Below are 15,870 nucleotides of genomic sequence, written 5' to 3' on the forward strand. Positions count from 1 at the left end.
ATGCTGGCCATGTACAGGGACGGGCCAGGCTGCACCACCTTGCACTGCCCGGCTGCCAGACCGAGGTGTTTCCTGACACTGGGGCAGTGATGTGACTTCCGACAAGGACATAGGTGGTGATCAGGGGAGGGTATGGCATGTTCCTTCAGGAAACCAGCTTTTTATTACAAAGGTCTTAGGATGGGGTAGTAGCCCTTGTGCGACCCATATGGAAATTATCACTTCTTTGGTGCAATAATGCCTTCCAGTTGGGCCTGAAAAACAAAAACAAACTCCATTAATATTTGAAACTTGCAGCCTAACACAAATAGCTGAGAGGTGATAAAAGTCTCTGGGAAGGATTATCCCATTGCTGCCACTCCAAGCTATTTTTTTCCCTTCATTCCCAACTCCATATTTTCTAGATTAGCTGGTTTCTGGCTTGGCAGAGAGTCTTGCTACATTAGGGAAACCAGAGCTGTCCTGGTTTCCATACAGTAACGGCTCGGCGCATAATACAAAGCATTGAAAAGGAAATTGAATAAAAGTTGTTGAAATAGTGGTTTTTCATGGCTCGGATTTCAGACCCAAATATGTCTGCAAAGTTAAACTTTGGGATACTGGGAGCTCTGTGCTGGGACAAGAGGTTTGGGAAACAGCAAATTTTCAGCCACTGAGACAACTTGACACCCAATTAAAGAAAATTGCTACCAGTGAGGAAGGGAGCTGTCCGTCTAGTATGTAAAGCCAAAGACACTTGGGAGTTGTTTGTTCCCCTGGCAGCCAGTAACACAAGTCACGATCGCGGTATGTGGACAGATCTTTTTAAGTAGGTGTATCCTGGGGACTGCAAACACTTTTATTTGCAGGGCAGTTGTGAGCCAATAAAAATAACTCAGTTCTAAAGAGTCCTTCACTCTGGGGATTACAAGGTTGCTTGTAAACGTTAGAAAGATGCCAAGGTATTCCGCTTTGCTCTCGCTGCCAGTGCCATACGACAGGAGGAATTGGACTTATGATAAAGGAACAGGGCAGATAAGGGAGGCAGCTTCAGAGGCTGCTAGGTAAGCAGATGCACATCTGGCGGTGAATGTTTCTAGCTTTTCTTTGTTTCTGTTAAGCTCAGCAACAAGAAAATATCTCAACCCGCACTAGCTGTTAACACACACCCTTCTGTATCTCAAGTGCCTCTCTTGGTTTGTAGTGCCAACAAGCCTGCCAGCCACAAGAACGTAAGCTTCCTATGAGACTAAGGAAGAGAGGGAGAAAAATCCAGGGGCTCTTTCCAGCCAGGACCATGGGAGACAGGCACAAAACATCAGTAGACCATACGTATATCTAGAACAGTGATTCTCAAACTTGAGCAAACATCAGAATCACCTGGAGACCTTATTAGGCCAGACTGATAGATCCCAACCCAGAAATTTCTGATTGAGTAGATCTGGGGTGGGGCCAATCATCTGCATTCCCAACAGTTGCCAGGTGATGAGGCTGATGCTGGTCTGGATCCCAACCTTTGAGAACCTCTGGACCAGACAGCCTGGCCTGGCCCCTGCCCAGCTCCTCCCCCAACTCCCTTCCTTGCCTTTCCTTCAGCTCGGCTGGATCAAAGTATACACCCACAAGGAAGCTTTCAGGAAAAACACCTATAGCCTAGCTCCTCTGAGAAGCACACATCCGGGGAAGGTTCCTGATTTTAAATGGTTCTTGTTCAAAGGGCCTTCGCTGCCCGCCCCAAATGCAGTGCCTTGGAGGGGCTGATGCAGGTGGGCAAGCACTCCCACTCTGCAGAGCTCCCGCCACGCCAGAAGGGCTCCAGATGACCAGCCGCCACAGGAAGAGAAGTTCCATGTCTTGTCATAGCCCCCTCTCCCGAGGCTGAGCAGCCTTTTTTCAGAGGGGAAAAGCCTCTACTGGCGAGCCAGGCTGAGGCGTCATGGGGCTTCGGAGTTGAGAATACAGCCCCCTCCAGAACCAGACGGATGGAGAATCTGGGTGATGAATCTTCCTCTCCCACCCACCCTGAAAGTCAGCTTCCTTTACTCCTGTGCAGCGCAGGTGGGCAAGTATTTAAACTTGCAGGGGTGTCAAACCCATTTCGCCAGGGGCCACATCAGCCTCCCAGTTGCCTTCAAAGGACTGAATGTAATTTTAGGACTGTATAAATGTAACTAATCCTTAGCTCTGCTCTGCCGCCAGGTAGAAACAAGGTGGAGGGCCAGGTTCGGCCCGAGGGCCTTGTGTTTGCCGCCGTGATTTAAAGTCACCCGGAGGAAAAGGAACCGGATGCTTGGCCTTCGACCCTGGGAGGTCAGGCGGGCCAGCGCCTCCACCCGGGCTTGCATGAAGATTACCTTCAGCTGCTGATTCGTGCGCTTCAGGAACTGAATCTCCTCGTTGTGCTTCTTCTCCTCCACCTGCCTCCTCTCACTCTCCCTCTTCTCCGTGGCCTCACATTTTGCCTTCTGCTCGTTCACTTGCCTCTCCAAGTCTCTCTTTTCTGCTTCTAATTCTGCAATCTAAGGGCAGAAACCCCAGTCATGCTGGGATGTTACCAGCTGGATGGGGTGGCTTGAATGCCTGGGTGGAGGGGACCTGGGACACAGCTGCACAATCCAAGACATTGCCAGGGTCTGCACTGCCACCCAGTGGGAGGTTGGTGCCTGGCATGCACATCCAAGAGGAGACAACCCTGCCATGACCAGGCTGGCGCTGGTACACTCTGACCCAAGGGTCCTCACTCAGGTGATGGAGAGCACCCCAGGGGCCAGAATTCAGTGCCAGAATGACAACCATGTGGCCCCGAGACAGAGGAGTCACAGAGGGCCAAAGGCTCATGTAAACCCCACTCACTTTCCTCTCCATGTCGGACTTTCCCTGTTCAGCCTGAAGCGCCTTCCTCATGCCAAATGCCACGCTGCTCTCATACAGGGTCTGGTAGGCAGCGATGGTCATGCGGATCTCATCCCGGACTCGCAACAGCAGCAGCCCCCTCTCTGCACAGTTGATGGTCACTTCACGAATCAGCTCATCTTTCGGGGCGCGCGCACACACACAGAGGTCAGAGAAGGCCAGGAGGGAGAATGCACCTCACCTACTGCAAACCACACTTCCTACTGGGAAAGGTGCTAGGGTGTGTCCCCCTCACCTGGAGACAGATCTCAGGGAGGGGCCTTTAGTGGTCCCAGGGGCCTAGCCTTGCAGCCACGGCTCTGAACTTGACACTTGGGAGTAGAGGCAGTCAGCCAGCCCGGGGAAGAGGGAGACGGGAGCCTCAGGTTTGTTTGCAGCGTGAGGCCCCTGTCTTCCATCCTCAGCCAAGAACTGGATACTAGTCAAAGAAATCTGACTTTTCCATTTGAAAATGGTGGCTGCTTTAAAGCAGCTGGGGAATCCTATGTGTCCCCTTGGCTGGGCTGCTTTGGGGCCGAAAATAGCACCGTCTACAGCTTGCCCACCGGTCTCCTCCATAAATGCTGACCTGGAGGCAAACATAATCACACTCAGACCGAAGCTTCCCCAGGGTTTGGGGGCAATTTGCACGTCAGAGTCCACATGGGCTGGTGCCACAAGGCTGGAGGACAGCCACTGCGCAACGGCACTTGAGGAGTGACAGCCAAAATCCCTGTGTCTGTCAGCTAACAACACATTACCCTGAGACATTTTCTGGACCAAGGGCTGAATGTTGATGGGTAGATATACATATAGAACATACATTTTTCTGATTAAAAAAATGGACACAGTTTTATTTATTGGAATCTTGGAAAAAACAAAGACTTAAAATGGAAGTTCTTGTTTACTGCAAGCATCTGCTAAGGGGTGAGGAGCCAGGTTGTCAGGCTGACCTGCAACGGATGGGAGAGGCAGGGCTGGGAGGGAGAAGAGGGTGCACTTAGCAGATTCCAGGTGAGACAGGTGCAGGGAGACAGAAGATTCCAGATGGGGTGGGCTTCAGCTCAAGCATCCTCAGAGTTTGGGGCTGTGCTGAGGGGGAAGGGAAAGAGGCAGCACAGTGTACTGCCCTCCCACCCCGCAGGCCACTCACCAAAACACTGTGAGTAGAGCTCCCTGCGGACGGGGCAGATGCCCGTCTCCCTGGCCTGCCGCTGCTGCAGCTTCAGGTCCAGCTGCTCCTGGAGGTGCACCACATCCATCCTGGTGCTGGGGGTGCTGGACACCTGCTGGATCCATAGCTGTGTGTCTTCCACCCACTCCCTGCGGCACAGACACAGCCAGGCTGAGCAAAACCCATTACCAGAGTGGGGCGGGTTCAGGACGTGAGCAGAGATGGCCCTTTGAGCTCTCTGCCCGAGCAGGAGTGGGGGGCAGCTCAGTCACCAACCCGCCAGAATCCTCTATCCTCTCTCTTCCTTGGGGAGTGTACGACTTCAAAGCCACACCCACTCAGCTGCCTCCTTGGGGCCTCTATCTTGGGGCAGGGTAACCTCTACTTTCCTATTGCCCTCTGGGAAATTGTCACCCATGTTCCAATCTTTTCCTCCTAATGTGTTGAGGACAAATTGATGGTTGTTGCTTGATCTGAACAGAAGGCCCAGTGGGAACTGCCCACCGACTTGTGGTGTGGGAGACACAGGGCACCAGAAAACTTGTGCCAGTCAGAAAGAGGCGAGTGTGTGTGTTGGGGGGCGGGGAAGCTCTTGAAGGTGTGTAGCCCCTCAAAGCAAACCTTGTGTCAGGGGAATGGCCATGTTCAGGAATCACAAGGCCGGAGCCTAAGGGCAGACCCACCCTGGGGGAGAAGACTTTCAGGCATTGGTGGGAGGTAATCAACAGAAAAATCACTCCCCCATTTTCTTTGACATCCATCTCCGGTTAAAAAGGCATGCCAGGCAGTGGTAAGGGTGGCTACGGAAGAGAGAGGGAAGGCAAGGGGATTGTGACAGGGAGAAGGTGCTCTTTTCCAAGGATTCTCAAAGGCCCCTTGAGGGAATGGCATTTGAGCAAGACCCATGTGAAGAAAGGAAGGGAACCAGGTGAGTATCGGGGGAAGAGCAGCCTTGGCAGTAAGAACAGCAGCTGTCAAAGCCCTGAGGTGAAAAGAATGAAGTGTTTCAGAAACAGCAAGCAAAGTGAACACGAAAGAGAATAACAGGAGATAAGATCGGGGGGTATTAGGGCCAGAGCATGCCAGGTCTTCCAGATCACTGTATGGACTTGGGATTTCAGTCTGGGTAAGATGGGAAGCCATTAGAGTTTCTGGCAGAAGCCTGGCATGACCTGACTTACGGCTTGGGGGCTGTGTGGAGGAGAATAGATTGTCAAGGCAAAGAGTGGAAGCCAGGTTTTCAGATGGGAGGCCGCTGAAGGAGTATAGGTGACAGACAGTGACTAGAAACAAGATGGTGGAAGCAAAGGTGGTGAAAGTGGTCAGATTTGGGATATAATTTGCAGGTGGGGACAACAGAAATTGGCCAAGGCTAGAACTTGTGATGCGAAATACCGAAAGAGGTGAAAGGTGGCCTGCATCCCTAGTAGAAAGAGAAGACTGGGGACAGACGAGACTGGGGGAAGAGAAGACAGGTTGGGGGAGGAAGAAACATCTGTGAGTTAGTTTGGACATGGGGAGTTGGAGATGTCTATTAGCATTTTCATGAAAGTAATGAAGTAGTAGAATGTACGGGCGTTTAGGGGAGAGGGCAAGGCTAGAAATATACACAGGGGAGCCATCAGCATACAGATGGGATTTAAAGCCATAAGCCTTGGCGAGAGCACTCGGGAAACAAGGGTGGTTAAAGGACAAGGGAGATCCACCTTCCCAGGACCCAGCCATCTGTAAGTTCTAGGAGCACTGAGATGCTGGGAGGAAGGAAATCCCAGCCAGCAAAAGAGGCAGCATGCCTCTCTCCATGTTCCCAAGTTCTGGGATGGGAAAGTCTGGGCTTTGGAGTCACTAGGCCAGCTTTGCTTTTTTTTTACCTTGGGGGTAGGATGGCATTCAAGATTTCTTCTGCCTGCTTTGTAGGGTCTGGGACACTAGAAGCTGAGGAAAGCTTGCTCTTTGGTGGCTGTGGGACTGGACCTGAAGGTCCAGGTTGCTGAGGGCTGACTTTCAATGGCCGAGCCTGCAAAGAGTGGGTAAATCAGGGCAGGAGGTGACTAGACACTAAGCTCCACACATCCTGGCCCTTGCTCCACGTCTCCCACACACCCTTCCCTTTATTCCCAGCTCACTTCCCCCACCTGTCTTTTAACAGAAGTTATGTCTCAGAGCTAAAGGAGGCCATGAAGAGTCTCTGGTCCCACTCCAGTCGAATGCTTGTGGCATCCTGAACTGATGTTTCTGACCCAGGTGCTCAGGCCTGTGCCTTCAGTACCAGATCTATTCTTTGACGCGGCTACCGCGAAAAATAGCCGCATTCATCTCTCATTGATTTCCTGCTCCGTCCTAAATTTGCCCTCTAGAGTTGCCCAACTTTTGGGTTTCTTGTACTGCTCTCCCATCCTCCTTTCCACATCCCAATTCCCTCTATTCCCATAAGCTTCACATCCTCCATCCTTCCGGACTCTGCATCCTCAGCGCAGGCATTTATTTGTCTTTCCCCATTGGAGCTTCTGGGCTCCTTTGACCCCTGTGACCCGTCCTTACTTTGGGGCTCCGTTTCTCCGTGTTCCGGCTCACCAGCACCGGGGTGTCATACTTGAGCAGAGAGTCCGAGGGGGGGATCATGGCGACCGCGAGTAAGCAGCAGCCCCTCCAGACACGGCCCTGTTTACCGTCACCATGGAAACCTCCTCGCCACGTGTCCTGGGCGGGGCCAGCAGCGCAGGATTTTATTTTTGCACATATTTGGGGAGTTCCTCAGCGCTTAGTTTGTCAGGCTTCCTGCTCACCAGGTCTCTCCTGTACTCTTGGAAGAAGGGAGGACGGGTTTGAGTCCCTGAGACGCGCCTAGCTCGCGATTTTAATGAGGTGGCAGATCACCTTCTCAGACCCCCGATTTTGTAATCTGCAAAGTGGGAGTCATAGAGAAAGGCATCTGGAGTTCCCAGGTTTTAAAAAGACTTTGTTTTTAATTAAGTGGATAAATGACAAAGTAACAGAAAGTTCAAGAATACAGGGGAACTTTGGCTGGATAGCTAGCTCAGTTGGTTAGAGCATGGTTCCCGTAGGCCACGGTGGTGGGTTCCATCTGGTCGGGGTACACACAAGAATCAACCAATGAATGTATAAATAAGTGGAATAACAAATCGATGTTTTGCTCTCTCTCAAAATAAATAAATAAATAATGTTTGTAAATAAAAGGGAAATACTAGGAATTTGCCCACGATATACCATCTATGATCGCATTTTTCCCCTTCATTCCTTTGACTATCCCAATGTGAATGTAAGCACAGTTTGAGTGCAGTTTTGTATACTGCTTCTTTCTTAATGTCAGCGGGTTTTTTTTTCGTCATACAGATTTTGTAGGTAGCAATGCAGATGGTTATGTAACATCCATCAATTGCCTAAACAATTAAGCATCTGCTGGGCATTTACCGTATTTTGCATGTATAATGTGCTTCCGTGTATAATGTGCACCACGTTTTTGGCCCAAACTTTCAGAGGAAAAATCTTTCACTTTAATTTTTTAATTCAATTATTTATTTATATTTGGATACATATTTTTGTATTATAAAGGAATTTTAATATTTATTTTTGAACATATTATAGTACAAGAAATTTCATGTCACAAATAATTACAAAACACAAGAACAGATGCAAGGTATTTCAGGTACCACCCTCGTATAATGCACATCCATATTTTTCCCTCAAAAATGTGGGCAAAAAAGTGTGCATTATTCAGAGCAAAGTACAGGAGGTTGTCTCTTTGTTCGGGGATTAACTAATGACGTGGCAGTAACCTTGGGCATAGCTGCTTTCCAGAGTTCACTTTTGAAACTTAAAACTCCCGCCTACTAGCTGTACCACTACGACCCCGCCCACAACAAAGTCGTAGTCACGTGTCTAGCCTCTGCACCGCGAGGGTTTGTGGGAGAGCAAGCGTCCCAGAAGCGGAAGTCCAGGGATCTAACACGTCATTTCCTTTCTACGAGAGGAGCGCAACGGCTGTGTTTTGCCTTTGCTCCGTGGTTATAGCAGCATGAAGGAGGTGAAGAGCGAGCGGGAGCGGGGAAGCCGGAGAAGACACCGGGACGAGGACATAGTGGCCACGGCGGCGGTGGTGGTTAAGCAAGAGCGCCTCAGCCCGGAGGCCTCGCCTCCGGTTCACCGCCGCCCGGACTGCTCCCGCGGCAGCGCGTCCCCGCCAGCCAGCGAGCCAGGCCGCCCTGTTCACCGCGGGACCCGAGCCCGAGGACATAGCCGGTAAATGGGAAGCTGCCGGGGTGAACCTTCAGCCCGGCTCATTGAGAAAGGAGGACAGGGCTAGCGTTGGAAACACACCTTGAATGCCGAACGCGTCGGCTTGGACTGTATCCTAAGGCGGTGGGAAGGGACCCGGTAGTGCTTGTGTTATTGTTTACCTGTCACTGGCATTGTAGATAGGCGTTAATGGATAGGATCCCGCCCCTTCATCTCTGTGTGCCTAGCACTTCAGAGGGTAAGGCCCAGCGGATAGCACTGTTCATTTAAGTGGAAATGAAAGCTTTTCCCCATCTGCCTGCAAAAAGAGTGCGGACGTTGCCCTTCCAATTATCTGCCCCAAAAGATTCCCACATGGAGGGCCTAGGACATCTGCCTGATAGAACTTGTAGGAAAAAAATCGTCTCTTGCTAGACTCGTTCATTTATTCATTCAGCATAGCTTTACTGAGTACCTGTTATATTCTAAAGATTGCCCCAGGCATTGGGGCCAAAAGGGTGAGCAAGATAGATGGTCATTACCCTCTCAAATTGATGCCCTCTAGCCCCGAGAAAATTAGCAAATAAAGGAAGCAGTTTCCATTAGTAACAAGCATTAGGGGTAGGTTAAAGCAGTAATGTGATAGATTGGAGGGAAGTGGGAGACTCCCGTGAAAAGGGGCTCTTGGACTGAGGCCTGAAGGATAAGACGAATCCAGCCTTGTAAGGATCTAGGCAGGGGAAAGGACACAAGCAAAGAACCTGGAGTGGAGTTAACTGTGGTTGTTTTAGAAATAGAAAAAAAATCCAGCGTGGTGATCAGCCATGGTGGCTGGAGTGAGGTAGAAGAGGGAGGAGTCAGAGCGAGCAGACTGAGGGAGAGGTCCAGCTGATGGATTTAACGTGATTGTGGGGGAGGGGTGTGGGAGGGCTCTTGCTGATGGATTTAACGTGATTGTGGGGGTGGGGTGTGGAGAGCTCTTGGTGATGAGGACAAAAATAATAGAGTATGACTTCTAGGGTTTTTCTTAGCTTGAAGAACAGGGGGGATGGGGGTGCCACTTACTGAGATGGCACAGGCTGAGAGAAGAAAGGTTTTGATGGGATGAGGAAACAGTTATGTTATCTTAAGTAGGAGAATGTTTGGTCGGCAGTTATGTCTGTAGGCCTGGAACATAGGGGAGACCTTAGGCTGGGAAGATGAAGCTCCCCACTCCTATAGTGTGAAAAGCAGAGACCTTCACAGATGAGGTGTTTGTGTGGTAGATAGGCCTGATATTTGAAGGGAATTAATTACATGGGGGAAGGGAAACAAGTAAAATCCTGTTTATACCATTCTCTTCACAGGTCCCCGGCCAAAAAGAAAAAGTCCTCAGGGAGAAGAAGCAAGTCTCCTCGGAGTAACAGAAGCCGAAGTCCTCACCATTCAACTGTCAAAGTGAAGCAGGTAGGTGGGTGAAGATGGTTTGATGTTGGGGTCAGACCCAGAGCCCGTTACCGTCACAGCTCAAGTGTTGTGTGTGTTCACCTGTCCCTACAGCGGGCTGTTCTCAAAACCGGGTGGGCTTTTCTCCTGCTTGGGTTGCTAAATGAAACTTTTTATTGTGAGATAATTGTGGATTCACTTGCAAGTGTAAAAATAATACAGTTGTATACGCCTTACCCTGTCTCTCCCAATGGTGACATCTGTACAGTCGAGATGTAAAACTCTTTCATCACCACAAGGGTCCCTTGTGTTGTCCTTTTATAGTCACACCCCCCTCCCGCCCACTTTCACCCTCAACCCTGGCGACTGCTAATCTGTTCTGCATTTCTATAATTTTGTCCCTTAAGAACATATTTCTTAAATGTATCTCTTAAATTTTTTACTCAAACAATTGAATAAATTTTCTTACTCTTGAAATGAGCTATTTTAAAATTACTATTACATTTTCATTTTGGCACAAGAGAAAGCTAGCTTTTTTTCTTACATATTTATTTTGTATATGACTAGTCACCTCTTTGTTAGTTCTCTTTTCTGTGTATGATCACTTTAAGTGTGCCTACAGGTACTCTCATTTCTAAGGCTCTGAACTACAGCACTGTTAGAGCTGTAGTGCGGCAGTAGCATGGGAGATGCAGTCAGCGTGACCTTGCACAGAAACATAACCATCACAGCTGACTTTTCGAATGTAGTTTGTTCACAGATTGTGGGCTGCCTTGAATTTCCTGAATCTGTTCAAATTTCAGGAACGTGAGGATCATCCCCCCCGGAGAGAACGGGAGGATCGGCAGCACCGGGAAGCGTCAGGACAGGAACACAGGCGATCCAGGAACAGTGACCGAGACAGGCACAGGGGCCACTCCCACCAGAGGAGAACCTCTGGTGAGAGACCTGGTAGTGGGCAGGCTCAGGGACGGGATCGAGACGTCCAGAACCTGCAGGCTCAGGAGGCAGAGCGGGAGTTTTATAATGCCCGACGGCGGGAGCACCGCCAGAAGAATGAAGTCAGTGCCGGCGGTAATGAGTCTCAGGAGTTGCTTCCTCCACCTGGTGGCAGAAACAAAGAGAAAGAGGTGCCTGTTAAGGAAAAGCCGAGCTTTGAACTTTCTGGGGCACTTCTTGAGGACACCAACACCTACCGGGGTGTAGTCATTAAATATAGTGAGCCCCCTGAAGCACGTATCCCTAAAAAACGGTGGCGTCTCTACCCCTTTAAAAACGATGAGGTTCTTCCAGTCATGTACATCCACCGACAAAGTGCTTACCTGCTGGGGCGACACCGTCGTATTGCAGACATTCCAATTGATCATCCCTCTTGTTCAAAGCAGCATGCGGTCTTTCAGTATCGGTAAGTACATTGCAGAAAGGAACTTAAGTGTGAGCAGAAGCTAGTCTCAGTTAGGGTTACTAAAATTTGGGTTTTTTTTTGTTTGTTTTTTAATACTCACCGGAGGACATTTTTTCATTGCTTTTAGGAAGGAAGGGAGATAAAGAAACCTCGATGGCAGCCCTGGGGGTGGGGGTCGGGGGAAGAGAGAGAGAGAGAAGCATTGATTGCCTCCTGTAGGCACCTGGACTGGGGATTGAACCTGCAGCCTAGGTATGTGCCCTGACTGGGAATTAAACCTATAACCTTTCTGTTACGGACACAGCTCCAACCAACTGAGCCATACCAGTCAGGTCAGGATTGCTAATTTTGTTGTGCATGTATATGCAGAAGAGTCAATACCTGTTATAGCTGAGATTAGTCTTGAGTATTGATCTAACTGCCCTTTGAATAATCACTTGTATAAGAGCATTGAACTTGGTTTTGGGAATCCTGCCACTGCTACTTACCAAGTGTTTGACCTGGGACAAGCTACTTTCTGGGCTTTGGCTTCTGCCTGCCTCACAGGGTTATTATGAGCGTTAAATGGAAGTACAATTGGGAATGCTTGGCTTGTGTGCTGGCTTCGTCTGTGTCTTGACAGTTTGGACAGTTTGCGTAGTACACCTGTTATTGTTTGATCCTTACCACAGTCCTTTAAAATTCCTATCTGACAGGTGAGAAGACTAAAGTTCAGCAAAGCCAAGTGACTTGCCTAATAAATGATCACCGTAGTAGAACTCTGGCTCAAATCCAGTTCCCTTAACTCTAAGGTCCAAATCTGCTTTGTTTCCCTGCCCTGGCTGGGCAGCTCAGTTGCTTAGACCATTGTCTTGATTTGCCAAGGTGGTGGGTTCGATCTCTGGTCAGGGCACATGCAAGAAACAACCAATGAATGCATAAGTCAGTGGGTCAACAGATCGATGTGTCTCTCTCTCTGAAAATCAATAAATTAGAAAAATGTTTATTCACATTGGGACAGGAGATAAAATCAGTTGAAATATAGGTGAAAGAACCATTAGATTGATTATAAATGCCAGAAAATCTATTTTCTTAACTATGGCAAGAGGCCTTGGATTTTGCATTTCAAGCGTCTGATCTACTATGAATTTCCTGTCCTGCAGTGACCAGATCTCACCTTTCTAATAGGTATTATTGAACTTGCTCCTAATTTCTAGATTCGAGGCCATACCTTCCCCTTGATTTCTCAGAGATTGAACTTGAACTGTGTTAAAGCCACCCTATTTACCTCATCTAGGCTATATTAGCAAAAAGCTGGATGATTCGAGGCAGGATTTGGCCTACAGGTGTCTCTCTCTCTTTTTTTTTTCTTTACATTGAATTTATTGGGGTGACATTGGTTAATAAAACTATATAGTTTTCAGGTGTACAGTCCTGTAGTACACCTGTGTGTTGTGTTGTGTGTTCACCACCACAGGCCAGGTCTCCTTCCGTCACCATTCATCCCCCTGCCCTCTTCCGCTTCCCCACATCCCCCTTAGGTTTCTCTCTCTCATCTCTTCTAGGCTTGTGGAGTACACCCGTGCTGATGGGACAGTTGGCCGCAGGGTGAAGCCCTACATCATTGACCTTGGCTCAGGCAATGGAACATTCTTGAACAACAAGCGCATTGAGCCACAGAGATACTATGAACTGAAGGAAAAAGATGTACTTAAGTTTGGGTTCAGCAGCAGAGAATATGTTCTGCTTCACGAGTCCTCTGATACTTCCGAAGTAGACAGGAAAGAAGACGAGGATGACGAGGAGGAGGAGGAAGTATCTGACAGCTAGCGAACTAAGAAACAAACTCTTGAGAGACCTTTACTTTCTGCGAAGGCTTTGTGATGGACTCCGGAGCACCATGGTGCTCCTTGTAATGCCTCTTAATTGCCTTAAGTCTTTATGTTTGGTTGGACTTTTTCTGTGACACGTCAGCCACTTGCCTGTGGGCATCTGTTTTCAGAACAATCTTCACCAACACATCGTGTTTCGTAGAAGCATTGTGGCTTTTAGTTGGTGCTTTCAGAACCGCTGCCTAGGAAACTACAAACCCTTGGCTAGAGGGAAATTGTGGCTTGTTCTCTTTGTACAGTTACTTTATTTATAGGCTTTGTGAACTGGGTTTCTTTTGTTTTTGTTTCTGGGGCAAATCCCTTAACAGAATCTTTCTAAGCTTTGGTTATCACCGAAACAGCCTCCTGTATATACCAAAGCTTTGAACTGGTTGAGCTCTTGAGTCACAGAAGTTGATTTTGCACTTCTTTTTTTGGGGGGGGGGTCGGGGGGGGGGAGTTTACCACATGACCTCATTGTTGACTGCTGGGCTTAAACAGATGCTTTACGGAGTCTGATGGAGCATGTGACTTTGCAGGAAGATCACGACACTGCCCGCGGGTGCTGAGTTCATGGCCCAGGAGGCTGGGATGCATTGTGCAGCGGTTTCCTGTGAGAATTCTGATTTCTCCATGCAGCGTGTACATAACAATTTTGATCACCTTATCTTTTCTTCAACTTTGTATTTTTATTGAAACATTCTCTTTTTTCCCCCTTTTTTGAGGAACACTGTCATTATGTGGCAGGGTCCTTGCTTTATTCTAACACCGTGTGTCTATGTCTAAAGAAGGTTGTGTATTTACATTTCATCTTTTTAAAAAACATTTAGAGACGTTGTATTTACCTTCCCAAAGCTGGAAAGCGCGGGAATCGCCCACCTTCCTAATTTTCCACTAAAGGGATCTGTGTAAGTAGAAAATGCATAACAATTTCCATATAGTGTTGTATATATACAATTGTGTGTCAAAGAGCTGCACACTGATTTTCATATGAGAATGTTTTGTGATGTAAATGTAATACTACATTATAGGCAGTGGCCTCCCTGTATTTGAAGAGCAGGTTTTCATTTATATGTATTTTTGGGATGTAAAATAATAAAATTTGTAAATATAGCCCATATCTTGGCAGGAGAGTGTTGGTCCTGTTGAAGCAGCAGTGTTTTCTGAATTGGCAGCGAAGGGATTTCCCTTCCCAGGATAGTCAGAATTGGGGCAGGTTATATAGAGTGGGCCCCACTGATTCACCCTCAGGGGAGATGGAGAGAAGGTGCTGCTGACACGTCAGCCACTTGCCTGCTAACTATTCCTCTTGGGTGACACTTACGATACTATTAGATTGTCCTCTATACTGTTTTTCCGTTAAGGTCCCACATACCCTTATGTACTCAGGGGAGCTGCTGAGTAATCTTTATTCAAAAGAAATGAAAAGACCCTCTTTGAAGAGTGAACACTTAATAAAATTAGTTACATGTAAGATTAGGTGAAGGGAAGTTGTAACCATGTAAGAGCAATTACCGACCCCCCCCCACTGTGTTGGACATGGGCTATTGTAACAACTATTTGTTGAATTTTGATACGTCCCATAGATCACAGGTTGCATATGTGCATGAGTTTCATTGTGATGGATTTTTCTGTTGGTCAAGGGATTAGCACTAATCTCGCATCCCACTCCAGGGCCTCCTTGTTCGATCTGTGCTATTCCTACTGCTTCCCGGAGGAGGCCTTCGACTTGGCTTCACACACCATCCTGGTGGGCACTGTGATGGATGGCCACTTGGCTTACATTTTTCAGTAAGAGGCTCCAATTATGCAGTAAACTTTCGCTTCCTGGATTAAGAGATTCTTTATGTCAAAAATATAGGAAGGTGCTCCCTACCCCTCACTTTTTCTTTTTAAGTAACAAGGTTAAAGAAAAGACACTACCCATCTCCAAAGCCAGATATCACCCTCAGAGTTCTCATTTGAAGCTGATATAATCCTAAAGCTTTCTCCTGAGTTAATTCATTGCTTAGAAACTAATGTTCATCTAAGCTTTTTGCAAATTCTTTACTTCCTACATTTTCTTCACCCTACTTAGCTTGTCTGTAAATCATTGTCAAAATCAAGTTACCTCCACAACAGCCCTTTGCTTCTGGGACCTTCCTCCAAATCCTCTGTGGTGGTCCACATGTCTGAAAAGGTGTGGGACCGAATCTTTAGATTTTCCCCATCAAGCCTTTTCCTGGGCATCTGGTTCCCTCATTCAAACACTGACCAACGAGAGCTCATTAAGCGCAGCTGGTGATGTAGCTTTCAAATACTTTCATTGTATCCTTGTGATAAGTGAGAGCACAGTAATCAATTAAGTTAACCAAAAAATTTTTTTGATTGTTTTATTGAGTATGTTTGATATGGTGCCCAAATGGTTATATTTTTTAACATTTTTCCCTTTGGGGAGATTGTGGATGTGAAGAATGAAATGATACAATGTTAATCAAAGCCTAAGAGTGACACACAGCATGCCCCTGGGGATGTGAGTTTCTACCAACCAGAAAGGCTACTTGATCTACATTAAAGCTTTGGAATTGAAAGCTTCATTGGGTCTTTTGGGTGAAGCTTCCAGTATATTTATCAAATGGGAAACCGTTTTAAGGCCATTGATTCATTCACGTGCACTCTAAAGTGGATTAACTCTACTAAAGCAATGGTTGCATTAGCTTACCGTGCTAGCGTTTGGTTTACAGCTGTCAGAAGCAGGGAGCAATAAGACGGAAGGAGGCTGCACTGTGACAAGAGGTGGCACTTAAGGCATTCCTTAGAGACCACGTGGATTTTGAGCCAGCTGTGACGAAGGCATTGTTCCAGACAGCAGCGCGGTGCACAGCTGGGCTGCAGTGGGTGCTGTGGAGAGGGTGCTGTGAAGCTGGTGA

General features: G+C 47.8%; 2 protein-coding genes across 2 annotated transcripts; one reads left to right on the top strand and one right to left on the bottom strand.

The window, feature by feature from the left end:
- Nucleotides 1–218: 218 nt before the first annotated feature.
- DNALI1 (dynein axonemal light intermediate chain 1) lies at nt 219–6,682 on the bottom strand. Its single transcript, XM_037149721.2, has 6 exons — nt 6,587–6,682; nt 5,917–6,062; nt 4,025–4,194; nt 2,833–3,011; nt 2,334–2,498; nt 219–254 (listed from the first exon to the last, which is right to left on the bottom strand). Exons 1-6 carry the CDS (start codon nt 6,665–6,667, stop codon nt 219–221), a joined length of 777 nt encoding a protein of 258 aa, XP_037005616.1. The 5' UTR covers nt 6,668–6,682.
- A 1,353-nt stretch (nt 6,683–8,035) lies between these two features.
- Nucleotides 8,036–15,480, top strand: SNIP1 (Smad nuclear interacting protein 1). The gene is made up of 4 exons (XM_037149680.2): nt 8,036–8,305; nt 9,628–9,727; nt 10,510–11,111; nt 12,656–15,480. The coding sequence occupies exons 1-4, from the start codon at nt 8,082–8,084 to the stop codon at nt 12,918–12,920; spliced, it is 1,191 nt and encodes a 396-aa protein (XP_037005575.2). The 5' UTR covers nt 8,036–8,081; the 3' UTR covers nt 12,921–15,480.
- Nucleotides 15,481–15,870: the final 390 nt, after the last annotated feature.

This window comes from Artibeus jamaicensis, unplaced genomic scaffold, assembly GCF_021234435.1.
Source record: "Artibeus jamaicensis isolate MK-2021 breed Jamaican fruit bat unplaced genomic scaffold, CSHL_Jam_final scaffold_847, whole genome shotgun sequence".
NCBI lineage: Eukaryota > Metazoa > Chordata > Mammalia > Chiroptera > Phyllostomidae > Artibeus > Artibeus jamaicensis.